General features: G+C 39.3%; 1 protein-coding gene across 1 annotated transcript; it reads left to right on the plus strand.

Moving 5' to 3' along the window:
- Window positions 1–411: 411 nt before the first annotated feature.
- On the plus strand, window positions 412–16,777 carry LOC117973247 (uncharacterized). The gene is made up of 5 exons (XM_059007057.1): window positions 412–416; window positions 757–927; window positions 9,610–9,839; window positions 12,367–12,488; window positions 12,760–16,777. The coding sequence occupies exons 1-5, from the start codon at window positions 412–414 to the stop codon at window positions 12,961–12,963; spliced, it is 732 nt and encodes a 243-aa protein (XP_058863040.1). The 3' UTR covers window positions 12,964–16,777.
- The last annotated feature ends 259 nt before the right edge of the window (window positions 16,778–17,036 follow it).

A 17,036-nucleotide genomic window follows, 5' to 3' on the forward strand; every position in this document is an offset into this window, starting at 1 on the left:
CATGAATTTACAGTCATGGTGGGGAATGTATGTTAATGAAATACTTGGTTCATACTTGGATTCAGGTTAACCAAATTGGGTTAATATTGCTCCCTCCCAATGCTGTTTTATTTATTTTTTCTCAATTTACTGCCGTGATAATAAAATTGTCAATTTTTATATTTTACAGTCCTTTTGCCTGTCCAAACTACTCACAAGACAAGCTGTAAAAATATCTTAACAACACCAGATTTAAATACCACTGAACTCTTTATTAACAACACCCAGTAGACTTACAGTATTTTAGATCTGGTGCTGTTTTAGACTAGGTATGGTATACAGGTTTAAAGCTGGCAAGATGTATATGCACCTCCGTATGTATAATAAAATAGACCCAGTATTTACAGCTGACTCTTGTCTTCTGGTATAAGAATGACGTATACTTTTAACCTGTACTTTCTTAAGACAGCAGCTTAAACAACACAGCCCGCAAACACCGTTTCTGACAGCTGTTCTGAGTGAGACTCTCTAATGTTGCCAGAAACTTTCCCAAGCAAAAGGTGCAGGGAAGGAAATTCTCATTTCACTAAAACATACATATATCTACAGTTTTTGGAAATACGGAGAACGGAACCAAATAATACATTTGTATATCTAATCATTTAATTATATTTACTCCATGAAGTCCAGCAAGTAAGTACACATGTATTACAGTACATTAGAATGGCATTTCCACATGATAAATGAATATGTATGAAATGTGTACTTTGTTTGAAGGGATGGGCAGTTGAGATGCTTGTGCTCTTTTTCAGGAAGGACAGAGGACTTCCTCCCAGCAGTAAAGACCCCCAAGGGCCTAGTCGGAGAAGCCGCAGCCTGTCTGCCAGACCCCTGGCAACAAAATGCACTGCAAAAGCTCTCCCTCAAGCACCCCATCACAGAGATACAGTAAGACACTCCCTGCATACCTTGTTTTTTATGTGCCTCTTAATGGGAAAGCACACTGAATTAAATGGCTCTCTTACGTACAGTGTAAGTACCAAAATCACGGCAATGGCTAGGGCAATGTCAGTTGCTCATGATTTGCTAGCACCAAATATTTTGTAACCAAAATATATTCCTTGTCTTCTATTTAATAACAGCAAAGTTTTCACTAGTGGGAAGCAACATGTGCTTTTATCCTAAGGTCATTTTGTATTTGAAAATTTACAGAAGTTATTCAAACCTGTTATGTAAACTAGTCAGCCCTATCCAGGCAGCTGCCTGTAAGCAAGAGAAGCAACCAGTTGAGCTTTGGATTTTGTTATTTGTTGTGCACTACTTTAGTTTGTGTGTGTGTGTTTGTTTCTATGCATTTAGTTTCGTTTTCTCTGTACTTTGCCCTCAGAAGTCAGTTTGTGTTTCCCCTGCCTTGCCCTTACAGGAACACAGTCCTCAATATCTGTGGAAAAAAGCCAGCTCAGGAGCTGAGGCGGAGTGTGTTCAACTTTGACAAGATTCAGCAGTCGCAAGACTGTCCCTGTGAGGATCCTGTGACACAGATACTGGGGGAAACAACAGGTGCGTCCTTCACTAACCACATTGTCAAACAGGTTATACAGCAATAACGATCCATGATGTGGTACGGAACAGAAAAGCCAGCGCTCTTCCTGCAGTGATTTAGAGGACAGATCTCAAACCTCAGTGCACTAGAGCGGCCATTTTTAAAAGAGCTTTGAAACAGACTTTAAAGTTATAAGTGTAAAAAGTTGTCAGGATGTTAACAATGAAAACAAAAATTAGAGGTACCTTATTTAAACAGTTGTAGCAACAAGTGGGGACATATTTTTTCGGAATACAGTTACTCTTTAAGATTGAGCTTTATGTTAATTAGCCATGAGGTTTTTGAATGCTCTGTACTCCCAACACAGAAGCACATGTGTGTGCAAATATATTTTTCTTCTGTGTTTAATTTACTTTTCTACCTTAACAGAAAAGTGTGTAATGTGTAAATGTGAAATGATCTTAAATGACCAATTGAAAGGTATTGTTTTTTCTGATATTCATTTATTATACCAGTATTTTTTTTCTTTACATGGCCCCAGACATCGTTTAAATGGTGCTGCTGAGTATACCGCAGGTTATATGCACCTTTACAATAGAAAATGTAAAAGTAGCAGCCTTAATATAGAGAGGAGTGTTCTCATTAATGGTTTAAGATTGAGTACTTAGTTTTGGTTTGTATAAATAGGGTGCACAATGTACAAAAAGATCTGAGACCTGGGTGCCGATTTTGATACTTGTGAGGGAGACGGTATTCAGTTCTGGGCACATATTGTATCAAAGATCCCTTCTATGGGCCGTTTTTATTTTAATTCCCCCCCCCCCCCCCCCCTTGAATCGACCAAGGTTCAGCTAATTGGTACATGAACAAAGCACAATCTCGTTGGAGATAATTGCTTCAAATTACAGTCACAGAATCTAATAAGTAAATCACTCCCTACCCTAGTCTTAAACATCTGGTATAAAGAAAAACTTTAAAATGAAATATGAATGCCTCACAGCCAAGGGCACTGTATATTGGTCCTAATTCAAATTCCTTTTGCCTCTCTTACTAAATGACATTCTTCGTCACATGTGACATCTTGGCCACTCATTAATGAGGGCATTTAACAGCTCTTTCAAGAGAAGAATGGCCGAAGGGTTACCAACATAGTTTCAGAAACAAAGGTCAAACGAGGGTTAAAGGATTTTGCATTATAGCAAGGAAGTGGACCAATCTTACTTTCTAATAAGGAGATTTTTTTTTTTTACTATACATTTTCCCAACATACAATTCCACTTCATAAACAGTGCTAATGTGGCACATCTTTTCTTTCATAGCTTTCAAACCGGATGCAACTAATTGCAGAGTACCAAAATGTATGGAGCCTCCACCCATGCCAGGTTTCTGTCTCCAGTGAATTGAGTATTGAAAAATTATGCAGTAGGTCTAAAGTATTACTCATTTCTGCCAAGGCCACACCATATAGACTGCAGATCTCCCTAAAGTTTTTATTTTTTTATTTTGATTACAGCTACAGATTACAACGGCGTCTACTTGTCCCGTTATGAAAAGATTCTTTAAGTATTTCAGTGAGTGACATCACAATAGAGTCATCTCATATTACAATACTACATTTATAATTCTAAGTTCATTATGCAAAGCGCCATACCATGATCAATGGGTAGGTATTCCATTGAAATGGACGGGTAGCTGGGAAAGTGTAGGGCATCAACAAATCTTCTTCACAGGCACCCGGAGAGCAATCGTGAATATGAATTACAGAATATGAATATGAATTACAGATTGTAATACTTCATTAATACTTAGAAACAATAGCCATCATAGAATCAATAAGGGACAGGGCCGCCATGGGCAGCCAGGATGACACTGGACCATCCACAATGATTAGTTGAAGTTCTTGAGGAAAGCTGGCGGTGAAAATCTGCTGGTCCTGAATGACATCATTTTTTTTTTTTTTTCAGTTTAGTAGTCACCAATTGTTTTTATTATTTTCTCCCCAATTTGGAATAGCCAATTATTTTTAGGCTCAGCCCACCGCTATCTCCACCGCGCTGACTCGGAAGCGGCGAAGACGAACACACGCTGTTCTCCAAAACGTGTGCCATCAGCCGACCGCTTCTTTTACACACTGCAGGCCCACCATGCAGCCACCTCAGAACTACAGCGTCAGAGGACAATGCAGCTCTGGGCAGCTTACTGGCAAGCCCGCAGGCGCCCGGCCAGACCCAAGCACCCCCCACCCCCCCCCCCCACCCCCCGGGCAGTGCTCTGTTAATTGTGCGTCGCCCCCTGGGAGCTCCTGTCCACGGTCGGCAGTGGAATAGCCTGTACTCGAATCGGCGACGTCCAGGCTATAGGGCGCATCCTGCACTCCACACGGAGCGCCTTTATCGGATGCGCCACTCAGGAGCCCCAAAATGACTCATCATTTCTGAGACTTCCTTATGAAACATAAACTTGTGCAGTCTTTGGAATATAATTGCCTGCCAGTTAAATACTTGTTCTCAGGCCTCTATCAAAGTCACTGACATGTATTATGTATGAAAGCAAACCACCATAGTATTAAACCACCGTACTTTCATTTCTGAAACCTTTTCTCTCAACACACTAAGCCCAATTAAAAGTGAAAATGATATTTATTTTCCCCAACAATAAAATGAGATTAAATATTGTAATGTCCACTAGGCGGAGACATAATTCAGTTTCTAACACACCAGAACGTTCTTTTTTTACGTATGCACAGTCTTAAACATAAATAATGTTATCTGCAAAAGTGGGTTACCATTGTGATATCGTAATCATTTCTTGATGAAACTGTTCTTGTTATAAAGTGTATTCTAATAATATTTGTACTTCTTTTTCACAACTTGTATTGTACTATGTTTAGTATTAGATAGTAACTTTGCCTTTGCCACTTGTGTGATATTAGGCTAGTCTTGAGTGATAGTATTATTCCATAATGAACCATGCAGTATCTGCTGTTTATTTTATAGATACTACTTGGGTAATAATATAATTTATTGAACAACTAGGGGACACATCTTTTGTCAAACAAAGCAAACTCACACATAGTGGAACACTACAGCCACCAGCTGCTACTGGGAGCGACTAAGCTGTAGCATGCACTGTAGATAATGGCTGTTCCAGGTTTCCCCCTGATTTGGGATTCCTGGGATATAAAAAAGTCATTTTTAGTCACAATGAGCAAGGCTTATCTGACAGCCTGCTAGAGGCGGATAGGCGCTTAGTTGGCAGGTGCTTCTGCATGGTGTTTCACAGAGAGCAGTTTCAAATGTGCTGACTCTGGAGAACACACTTTACTGCAGATTTCCAACTCTCAACTTCCCTTCCCTTGAAAACAATTTAATTATCTTCACCACAGTAGACCCTATTGACAGTATTGTAGTGTTTCAACAGGAGGCAGAAAACAGGAGAGGCACGCTTCGTTCTTGGTTCGATGCTTTTATTTCCGGACGCTATCTCACACCTACCAGAGTCCACTGCTCTGTCCGCTTCTCTGCATTCTGCTAAATTATTATTATTATTATTATTATTATTATTATTATTATTATTATTATTATTATTATTATTATTTGTTTCTTAGCAGATGCCCTTACCCAGGGCGACTTACAATTGTTACAAGATATCACATTATTTTTACATAAAATTACATTATTTTTTTTTACATACAATTACCCATTTATACAGTTGGGTTTTTACTGGAGCAATCTAGGTAAAGTACCTTGCTCAAGGGTACAGCAGGAGTGTCCCCCACTGGGGATTGAACCCACAACCCTCCAGTCAAGAGTCCAGAGCCCTAACCACTACTTCACACTGCTGCCCTATACTCCACACTGCTAAATCACCCCAGCCCCCCGCATCTCCTGGATAATCCCCGCAGCCACCTTGTGTCGGAACAGGGGCAGCCGGTGGGGTGGTTCCCGACTGGGTGGGGATCGGCCAGTGTCGATCTGGTGTTGGACCATCCCAGTCCATCCCCCATCCTCCGGTCTGACTGCAAAGAGGTGCTCAAACTCCTTCTTTCACCCCTCTGTGTTCTGCTCTCGGATCGCGCCCATTGCAGGAACCCTTGAAAGGGCTGGCATTTACCAGGGTTCCTGCAGTGACTGTTGCGCTGGGGATGGTAATGGTCATCTAGGAGGAGAGACGGCCCCGCCCCGGTCACTGTCCCTGTCACCCGTTGAAGGAAGTTGAGCCCCAGGATGCACTGATCCTGGACCCAGACCTCCTGGTCGAAGGCGGTCTCATCCAGGTTATGGTAGCTGCCCATCTCTTCCTTGGCCAGGTTCAACAGCACCATCTGGGCATCCCCTCTCAGTGCCGCCATCAGTTGCTGTGCCTTGTCGCCCTCGCTCCACTTGCACAGCTTACCCAGCACAGTTAGTTGAGCGTGGAAGGCCTCTCAGTTCATGGTGCCATCAAAGCTGGGCAACTTTGCGCTCTGCCGTCCTGCTGTACTGTCGCTGCCTTCAGCTTGATCAGCCTGTGGTCTCTCCTGGCTCCAGGTATCCGGCGTGATGCCATGCTCTCTGCTGCTGGTGAACGCCATTCTCTAGAGCGGGTCAAGACTCATCTCTCCTGGCTCTGGGTATCAGGCGCAGCACTCTGCGGGACCCAGCTGGGCCCCATGTGCTCTACAGCTGGTGACCACCGTCTTTTTTGGTGACTCGTCTCTCCTCACTGAACCTGGCCTGTTCCTCCATCAGGCCGAGCTCCTTCTTGCACTGGAGCAGCCGCTCCAGCTCATGGTACATCTCTCCATCTCTTAACCTCTCCTGCTTGACGCACGGGGGTTCCATCTCAAATCCCGCTCTGACACCACTGTAGCGTTTCAACAGGAGGCAGAAAACAGGAGACACGCTTGGTTCTTGGTTCAATGCTTTTATTTTCGGACGCTAGCTCGCACCCACCAGAGTCCACTGCTCTGTCTGCTTCTCTGCATTCAACCACTTTACTCCATACAACAACAAGATGGTGTCGCAGCGCCTTCTTATAACATTAGCCCCACCCCCCTTATGCAAATAGGGTATCAGGGCTCAGGCACATATCCCATTGGCCCTCATCCACACACTAGGATCAATGGGGACAGACTAATAACAACCAATCTTAACAGACCAGGGAAGACAAACAGACAGGTTACATTATACATAGGAACACATACACTAAAGGTAAACAAAGCAGCTGCGGAATACAGCGGGAGGGAATAAACACACGTAAACATAGACAGCGGGGATTACAGAACACAAACTCAACTGCACGGACCGCTCCGCAGTGGTGGAATGACCTTCCTACAGATGTCAGGACTGCCCAGTCCCTGACCACATTCCGGCGCCTCCTTAAGACTCACCTCTTCAGACAGCACCTGTAGAACTCCTCTGTTTTTCCCCTTTAAATGTGCTTTACTTGCTCTTATCTGCCCCCTATTTTACTGCATTTAATCCTATACTTCAGAGTACTGTAATCTGCCAAGTGTTTAATCTGTAGTATTTTGTATTTAATCGTAACTATCACTGACACTGTTATCTGTTGTATTATTGAATTGTATTTTGTCACACTTGTACTTGCTTGAACCAGTCATTGTATTTATCTTGCTCTTAATTGTATTATTACTTGTACTGTGATACTTGAAATGTATTTGCTTACGATTGTAAGTCGCCCTGGATAAGGACGTCTGCTAAGAAATAAATAATAATAATAATAATAATAATAATAATAATAATAATAATAATAATAATAAAAGTATAGCAGGGATTCTGTCCTATCCCTGTGTGATTTATACACAATATACCTACATCATAGCTACAATATATTTTGGGACACTTTGGGGACAGACAGATAGACACAGACAGACAGACAGACAAATAGCTAGATAGATAGATAACAAATAACTATAATGACAGAATAAACAAATATTGCAGTTATTGAATTCCAGCCATCATTAATTCATGTATTAATAAGCACATCGTATATTTCAATAAAGTGAACACTAAAGTTGCGTACGCCATTACAAACTGTAATTTGCCTTGTGAATTGGTTGTGTATAAATATTACAAAATCCCGGCCGTGTACATGAATAATACATTCAACAATTATTATACGATAATAAAATAAAATATACGATATAAAATCTAAAATGACCTTTATTCATATGATCGAGTCGCAATATAAAAGCAATATTAATCATAAATAGACTCTAGTTAAGCAAAACGCTATCAGTATGGCTAATTATTAATCAAAAGCCCAAACATATTGCACCCCCTAAACCCCAGACACACACAAAGAGAATCTTTCTTTCTTTCTCTCTCCTGCTGTTGGTCGGCCCCTCCTTTCTATGAACCCCCCTCCATTCGCATAGTGCAGCGCCAGCCCTTTTCTGAATCACGGCGGTGTCTAACCAAACCCACCTTGCTGGCTGCTCTATTTTTTTACTCATCCACTCTGCCTCAGAAAACCCTGTCATGACTTATGAATGAATAGTACACCCCTGACACCTAAAACCCCCATTGGATAATTTAGCCACCCAAGGAAACATCACGTTCGTTTAACACGTCTTCCACTTGAGAGTGTTACTATTCACTCTCTGCAGCAGATTGTACTTTTCACGAGAAACGCTGATTTTCACCTGGACACATCCTTTATGATCATCAAAGGTAGGAAAAACAAACAACAAAGTCAATGTCAGTGGCTGTGCGTTTCAGAAGTGAGCACTTCTAAGGTAGCATCGTATTAAAACTGTTTTTGCATCATGTTCCTGGGGAAGCTACAGTTAAATCTGTAAGATCCTATTACAAATAATTACGCTTTGCTGACGTTCAAAGCAAAAACTACCCTTTCTAAGTATTAGTGTTTTCCACGTTTGTAACCCGTACGTTATGTATACCTCAGATAAAATGACTTGTTTAAACTGTTTTTAAGTCGTTTTTATTTGTGTTTATTTTCTGTTTACTTTTTGGAGTCAGACTACCTGCTGTTTTATTGGTTTAAAACACCTTTCTGCGAAAACCCGCCTCCTCAGTTACATCACAAAGGAAACACGCCTTCTAAGGGCAAAAGCTGCCTGTTTCCACGCCCTCACATTCAAACTGAAAACTGCGCGCCAAGGTTTTGCAGCAGAACAGATTTGGAATGAAAAAGGTAGGATGTTTTATTCATCTTCTCAAAATACACCGTTTTTAGCAGAACGTATGCACACAAAGGCATTAAAATATGTTGAGTTACGCCTTAAATATGAATATGAATATGTTCTTCTGTTAAGTTGTATTATATAACGTTTTTTTTTTTTTAAGTGTAGCTATCATTTCAAATTTTAGTGATGCTTAATCTCTACCTTTGTCTCGTTTTGTTTTTCAAACGTATATTTTAATTATTCACTTTATGTGCAGCATAGTATTTATGCTGTACTGTGTGTGCAAGTTGTTCACAGTGATCCACAACATTCAGTTACACATAATTTATAATTGATTTGCTGTTAAAAATGATAATACAAAATATAGTAAACTTACCAGGCATGTCAGCTGAAGTTATGCTAATGTCCTATGTCTTAAGCAAATATTGGTAACAGAATAACAAGGTTGGTTACTCTAAACTAAATTATTAATTTACCAGCTGGTAAGACTACTGTAGTTAAAACACAGAGGCCTGGAAGGCAGGTTTACATTGGCTGGTTTATATTGGGCACATGCCTGGCAGGCTGGTTTATATTGGGCACATGCCTGGCAGGCTGGTTTATATTGGGCACATGGCTGGCAGGCTGGTTTATATTGGGCACATGCCTGGCAGGCTGGTTTATATTGGGCACATGCCTGGCAGGCTGGTTTATAATGGGCACGTGCCTGGCAGGCTGGTTTATAATGGGCACATATGTCTGGTGGCATTTGATGGGCACTGTGTTAATGTTTGCATAAGGTTGTTCTCTATGTTTTATTCTTAGGAGGTGAATTGATGATGTACGTCAGAAGGTTCCTTTAAATGTGGGTCGAAATCCAACTTTTCTGAGTGATTTGTTACGGAATGACACACATCACTGAGAAGTTGTTTAACGTTTTTTTTTTTCTTCCTTTTAGTGAGATAATGGAACGTTTCTGGATCTCATCACTTGAAGACTCTCTGCGCAAGGAGTCTGACGCACGTGTGCAGAGAACGATACATATTGTAAAACGAGATTCAAGAGAGGATTTTATGCAAAATCACTTGACATGTCTTAAGGAGAATGGAACTGGCACATTTGTAGCTATCAAAAAAAGAGGGGAAAATCACTTTCAGTGGCAATGTGAAAGGTCCAATAAACCAAAAGGTAAATCCTCAGGAGCACCTTCAATAACTCGTGCCAATAGATGTGGAGCGTACGTTTCTTTTACATTTGTGAGCAACAATTCTACACATGGGCGCAACTCAGTATGGTTTTGCATTTTATGCTGTGCTAGTGAAGAGCAACCAAGGCCGAGGAATACCTGTAGCATTTTTTATTGTGAGTGAGGAATCCAGTGACATCTTGTCACTGTCTGAAAAAAGTTCAGGAAGCTGTTGGAGAGTTTCAGCCAAGATATGTTTTAAAATTCATAGTTGAAGTTTATGTATGAAATGCAAAGGATAAACAGATTAAGATGAGTAACTTACATGGCAATGATATTTCATGATTGCATAATTTACAGCTTATACTGTAGAATGTTTCGGGTGGTAATGTGTCGTTTGATATAAAAATGTGATATTTGAAACAACATAATGCCAATATAGGGTTTAATTTAAAACCGAGTTTAATCTGGTTTATATAGTTATTTTATTATGTAGAATTTTGTTTAAAAAAAAAAAAAAAAAAAAAATTAGCAGTCCATCCAGTAAAACTACAAGTATGGCAGCAATCAACCACCCCCCCCCCCCCCCCCCCAATCTCACGCTACCCGATTTGGCAGCCTTGTAGCGGTACAATCAGCTTTGTATGCAGCTCTCTTAATTTACGAAGTGATAGACAGATTAAGTATTACTTCCTTTTTATATTTCCCTTTGCAGATGTGTCATGGTAGATAGGGACATGAAAGAAATCAATGCAGTACACACAGTGTTTCCTTATGCAAAGGTGTTGCTGTGCTGGTTCCATGTACTTCAGGTAAAAAACCAAAACCACTTTCGGTTAGGGGTCATTCCGGGTTGATTGCAGTGTAGCAATGACTTTGGTCCATACCAAGTGGACTAAAATGCAGTCTAGCAAATGCTGCAAATTAGACCTGATTGCACCGTACCAAAACCAAATAGTTAATCATGTGAATTGGTTCAGCTGATGTGAACATGCAGAACACGTTAGACCGCCCATGTGGACCAATATCAGAAGCAATGCAGAAGATAAGTCACATCAAACTTTTAACAGTTTAAAAACCCTTCAGTAGAATAAATGTCATCTAAAAGAGTTCCAAAATTTTCCATAGAGGAAAAGATGTATTTAGTACACCTAATTAAAAACTACATTAAAGCTTACAGCACCAGCAAAGAAGACGAGAATGTTGTATTACGTAAAATGGCATGGAAAACTATTGAACAGAATTTCAATGCTAACCTTTTGGGGCGGCCGCAAATTTTTCAGAATAGAGGTGTATAGTACTAACTGTAGTTCAAGCATATGGACTAAACCTCCTCATTCCACTAGTTCAGGGGTGGCCAACCCTGGTACTGGAGAGCCACAATCCTGCAGGTTTTATAGGTCTCTCTAAATCATCAAACACTAATCAACTTGCACCCATGGGAATTTTGACCAATTAAGACCAATTAATGTCAATTAAGTTATCAAGGGCTCGGTTAAAACAAAAAACAGCAAAACAGTTCCAACGAGCTCTCAATTACTTAATTGAACCCTTAATTTAAGTAATAGTTTAAACTGGACTTTTTAAATCATGTAACTTATAAAAAGTTGGAGAATTCAAGTTCCTTATACAATTTTACACCTAACTTGGAACCCCAACTGTTTAAAAGAATTAAAAGGCTCTGATTAGGCAAATTATTAGTTCGATTAAGTAATTGCAAGCTCGGTTGGAACAACTGGGCAGCAGTGTGGAGTAGTGGTTAGGGCTCTGGACTCTTGACCCTTGTACCCTTGAGCAAGGTACTTTACCTAGATTGCTCCAGTAAAAACCCAACTGTATAAATGGGTAATTGTATGTAAAAATAATGTGATCTCTTGTAACAATTGTAAGTCGCCCTGGATAAGGGCGTCTGCTAAGAAATAAATAATAATAATAATAATAATAACAAAAACCAGCACGTTAGGGGGTCCTCCAGGACCAGCGTTGGGAATCACTGGTCTGTGGCACTCCAGGACCAGGGGTGTCTACCCCTGCCTTATATATATAGAAAAATATCTGCCTCCTCCCAGACCAGCTTTTGGCAAAATGACAGAATGCAAACTTGTGTGCATTATAAAATAAAAAAAAGATTTTATGGTAGAAATTTGGTATCTCCTAAGTCTGAAGGTTACAGGAAGGGAATTGAATGACAATCTGATTGATAAAAAATGAAAACATTGTTCCTTAATGTGATCTAACAAAAGTGAAACAAAGTAGCAGTCAGAAAACTGTTCATTCCAATTGCATTTTACATGTGTCTTCATACTTAGGTTTGATTATACTTGATTTATTATAATGATCATTTTTATTATGTAATTTACACAATCCATGATACATAGCAAATTCAAAACTAATTAAAAAACTAATATACAATAAAGTTTTAAAACATCAGTGTACAATAGTTACAATTTTGAAAGCAAACAAAAAACAGACCATGTGCTATAGTACTTTCTAACACAGACTTAGACAGTGATAATTATCAACGTTTAGTTTTTTGTTTTTTAAAGGCGGTACACAGATGGATTGTCCGACGTGATGGAGGATGCAGTCAGAATCTGTCTGCAAAAAATGAAGTGATTAGGTCTATGATTGCCTTAAAACAATGCAGTACAGTAAGTTTCTTTTTCTTTCTTTCTTCCACGTTAGCAAATGTCATAAGGTGCTGATCTTTATTGATGAGTTCAAAGTTTGTTTTTTAATTTCCTTCTCACCACAATAATGACATACTGTTGCTCATTCATGGATAATCCATTTACCATAATTATACTACCCATCTTTTTAATAGAATTTGTATATTGACAAACGTGTATTTTTTGAAAAAAAATTATTTGGTATGCATGTCTTTCTGTTAACATTTTTTTTATTTATTTTCATTCATTTTAGGCTGCCGAGTTTGAAAAGATGTCAAAGGAAGTGATTGTCAAAACAGACAGAGAAACTGGCAGTTCAGTAATTTCACAGTATCTACAGGACCATTGGTTTCGAAATGCAAACATGTGGGCCAATTTTGGACGGAGAGTTTACCACCAAGACAGTGAAACGAACAACCATGTTGAGAGGTATGCATTATGTAAAAATAGTGATTAAAACAAAAACATAAGTTGCAGCACTATAGGCAAGAGACAGACTTGTCTCGAATCCTGCCTATGCCATTGCCAGCTTTGGCCAGGAGTTCTGAGAGGGTGGCGCACTATTGACCTGGCACCTGCAGGTTCAGGGCGTTGGCATTTCTAGCTGCATCGACTCCTCCAAACGATGTGTTCGCTAGGGGGTGGGAGCTCTGGGCTTGTAGTGCGAAAAATAGCATATGGCTTTGACAGTGCTCATATCACATTTATTTCAGTATCTGTACAAATAAGGAGATAGTGTACCACAGGTAAATGCATTTTTGTCATGTATATAATTTACACAACCCATAACTTTTTTTAGCATGTGAATAATAGAATACTGCTCTACTAATTGTATTCTGTCTTGTATATGGTGCAGGTATCTGGAAGGTCTTCATGGTGCTCAGAGGATTTCTGATTCCAAAACACAGGATACTGCAGAATCTGCATTACGTATGAAGAACAAAGGCCTTCAAAATAATTTTGTTTACAAATCAGGTGGCCATTGCACAGTGCCTTCAGAAGCAGATAAAGCAAAATGTTATGCTGTGGATTTAATTAGCATGAAATGTGAATGCGCCGTTTCTGAAAGGGGTAATTTGTGCAAGCATATTGAGTTTGCAAAAATGATGTGCAAAGAACAGGGGATTGATATTGATGGAATTCGAAAAGAATTAGCCAGTTCACTAACTGAACAGCATTGCTATGAGTGGGATGGAAAACATTTAATTGTACATTGTGCTGGTAGTTTTGGAGTAGTACATGTGCAAAACCAACAGTGGTTGTTGGGCCAGGACTAATGCCAACTGTCTCTTCAATCTTCTTTTTAAGCTCACTCTTTTTATTTTTCTCTACCCTTAGATATGCAACCAGGGAATTGGCTGACACATTCTCAGGTGGACCTATCCTTTTCCTGATCTCCTCTGCTGTCACACTGTATCTTTGGGGGAAAGGTATAAGAATAATAAGATACAAAATATGGCCAACATTGCAAAATTGATACACAAATGTAAATTTAATGAAACCATAAAAAGGTATTTACTTAATTCAGAATTAATTTAATTCTGCATTAAGCCTTTGGAATGAACTTGAGAATACTTAAATTATGGAATGTTCCAATATCACATTAATCTGTTTATTTATGTTATATTACCTTTTCTTTCTCTTGTTGAAAGAAAGAGGGAGAAGGCTCTTGACTTCAGCAAATACTTGTGGTGTAGCCATGCTGTCGGGTATTACAGCTGGGCGAGGCACAGCCAGTGATACAGGTGGATGCTGAAGTGACACAGCGACTGTGCTGGAGGAAGGAGGGCATGCCTGTGACAGTGGGGAAGCAGTGTCGCTTTCTCAACAAGCAGCAGGGGTTGCTGATGTAGCATGAGCTTCTTCTGCATGATTTTTCACTGAAGGAAAAAAATACAACACCTTACTTGTAAATAACACTACGTTTCTTGTTTTAAGAGCAACTATCGTAGGTTGTAGAAAATGTTGGTATATGGTCTAATGTGTTGTTATATGGTCTAATGTTTTGGTATATGGCCTAATGTGTTAGTCCAACTGCATCAGTAAAGTATCTGATTTTTTCTCTTTCATTGTTAACATCCTGATACAGATCCTAATGTGTTGGTATGACTCTCAGTAAAGTATCTGATATTTTCACTTTCATTGTTAACATCCTTTCTAACAACTTATAACACTTTAAAATGTATGCGCCAAAGTGCTGTCCATGAGCAGCAATACTGAAGACATTATTGTGGAGTGTACATTTTAAAGTGTTATAAGTTGTTAGAAAAAAAAAAAAAATCAGATACTTTACTGATAGTCATACACATTAGGCCATATAACATTTTCTACAAACTACGATAGTGGCTCTATACATAAACTATTCAGTAATTTGATAAGATATAATTATTTATTCACAAACAATAATTCATACTTACCAGTGACCGAAGTACACTTCCTACGCTTTCTGGGAGGCATTTCTCTGAGAAAAAAATATCAGAATGAAATTATGATAATGGCAAGCTACAGCATATATTTTTTTTCAATCACAATTTTTTTTTAATCAGCCTGCCAGCCATGTGCCCCTTATAAACCAGTCTGCCAGGCATGTGCCCATTATAAACCAGCTTGCCAGGCATGTCCACATTATAAACCAGCCTGCCAGGCATGTGCCCAATATAAACCATCCTTCCAGGCATGTGCCCAATATAAACCAGCCTGCCAGGCATGTGCCCATTATAAACCAGCTTGCCAGGCATGTCCACATTATAAACCAGCCTGCCAGGCATGTGCCCAATATAAACCAGCCTGCCAGGCATGTGCCCAATATAAACCAGCCAATGTAAACCTGCCTTCCAGGCCTCTGTGTTTTAACTACAGTAGTCTAACCAGCTGGTAAATTAATAATTTAGTTTAGAGTAACCAACCTTGTTATTTTGTTACCAATATTTGCTTAAGACATAGGACATTAGCATAACTTCAGCTGACATGCCTGGTAAGTTTATTATATTTTGTATTATCATTTTTAACAGCAAATCAATTATAAATTATGTGTAACTGAATGTTGTGGATCACTGTGAACAACTTGCACACACAGTACAGCATAAATACTATGCTGCACATAAAGTGAATAATTAAAATATACGTTTGAACAACAAAACGAGACAAAGGTAGAGATTAAGCATCACTAAAATTTGAAATGATAGCTACACTTAAAAAAAAAAAACGTTATATAATACAACTTAACAGAAGAAGATATTCATATTCATATTTAAGGCGTAACTCAACATATTTTAATGCCTTTGTGTGCATACGTTCTGCTAAAAACTGTGTATTTTGAGAAGATGAATAAAACATCCTACCTTTTTCATTCCAAATCTGTTCTGCTGCAAAACCTTGGCGCGCAGTTTTCAGTTTGAATGTGAGGGCGTGGAAACAGGCAGCTTTTGCCCTTAGAAGGCGTGTTTCCTTTGTGATGTAACTGAGGAGGCGGGTTTTCGCAGAGAGGTGTTTTATTATCTGCCTAATAGGCAGACCTGCCTGCCAGTCGAAGTTCGGGGCAAACTTCTCCCCTGTGCCCCACAGAACAGCTGCTGACATTACAGGACTCCGGCCTGCAGTGATACACTCTTGATCTGAGAATTGATCGCATTCTTGGATACAGAGACAGACCTTCCAATGCATATTTAAGTCTTTTATTCACGCATCTTAATGGGCAACGTGGGCAGCTTTCCTGAGTTAGGTTGTTTCAAGAGTTGGTTACGTCATGACTGCAAATACAGTTGCATCAAAGACAATCTTATGAAGACGCTGCAGTATAGCAACACTAGTAGACCGGAGTATGTTGGCGTGGAAGTCAGCAGGGAATGTTTAATTTGCATTTGCACGTGTTCTAAATATATTTTAATTATTACAATATTCTAAATCGCGTACTGCAATGTTAATGTAATTATTAGTAGAAACTGCAATTGCACCATCATTTCAGTAACAGGGAATGGAACAATAAGATGGGCGAGAACAGTTTAACACTGTCACTTCATTGTCTAAAGCAAAGTAAGGGTGCTTAATATAGGTTTGAGTCCGTTGCTGGGTAAGATAATTGTCTTTTTTTTTTTTTTTAAATAGAGTCACTTAGACCAGGTGGTTGCTAAATAAAGGTGGTCGCATGAGCAGGTTTGACTGTATAATATTAATGAAAATAGAGTTTTGCTGTATTGAGTAAAAACAGAACGTGCGTCCTGTTTAGTTGCAGGTTTTATAAGGTCTTTATGTTGGCTAATATATAATGTGCACAGGGACATGACTATTTCATGGAATGTCACCATTCCCTGCAGTCATTCATTTGCATGTTCAGTCTCAAACATAAAAATCATACTACTCATAGAAAAAAAAAGCTTAACAGTGTTTGTGTTTAAAATGATAATAAAAAACTTATTTAAATCTTTATTAAGTGTTCAGATTTAGTTTTGGTAAGAAGTTGTGACTCACAAACTGTTCATCTTCTTTCAAAAGATTTATGTTGTCCCTTTTGAACCATCAATAACTGAGACC

This window comes from Acipenser ruthenus, chromosome 2 (genome assembly GCF_902713425.1).
Source record: "Acipenser ruthenus chromosome 2, fAciRut3.2 maternal haplotype, whole genome shotgun sequence".
Classification (NCBI taxonomy): Eukaryota; Metazoa; Chordata; class Actinopteri; order Acipenseriformes; family Acipenseridae; genus Acipenser; species Acipenser ruthenus.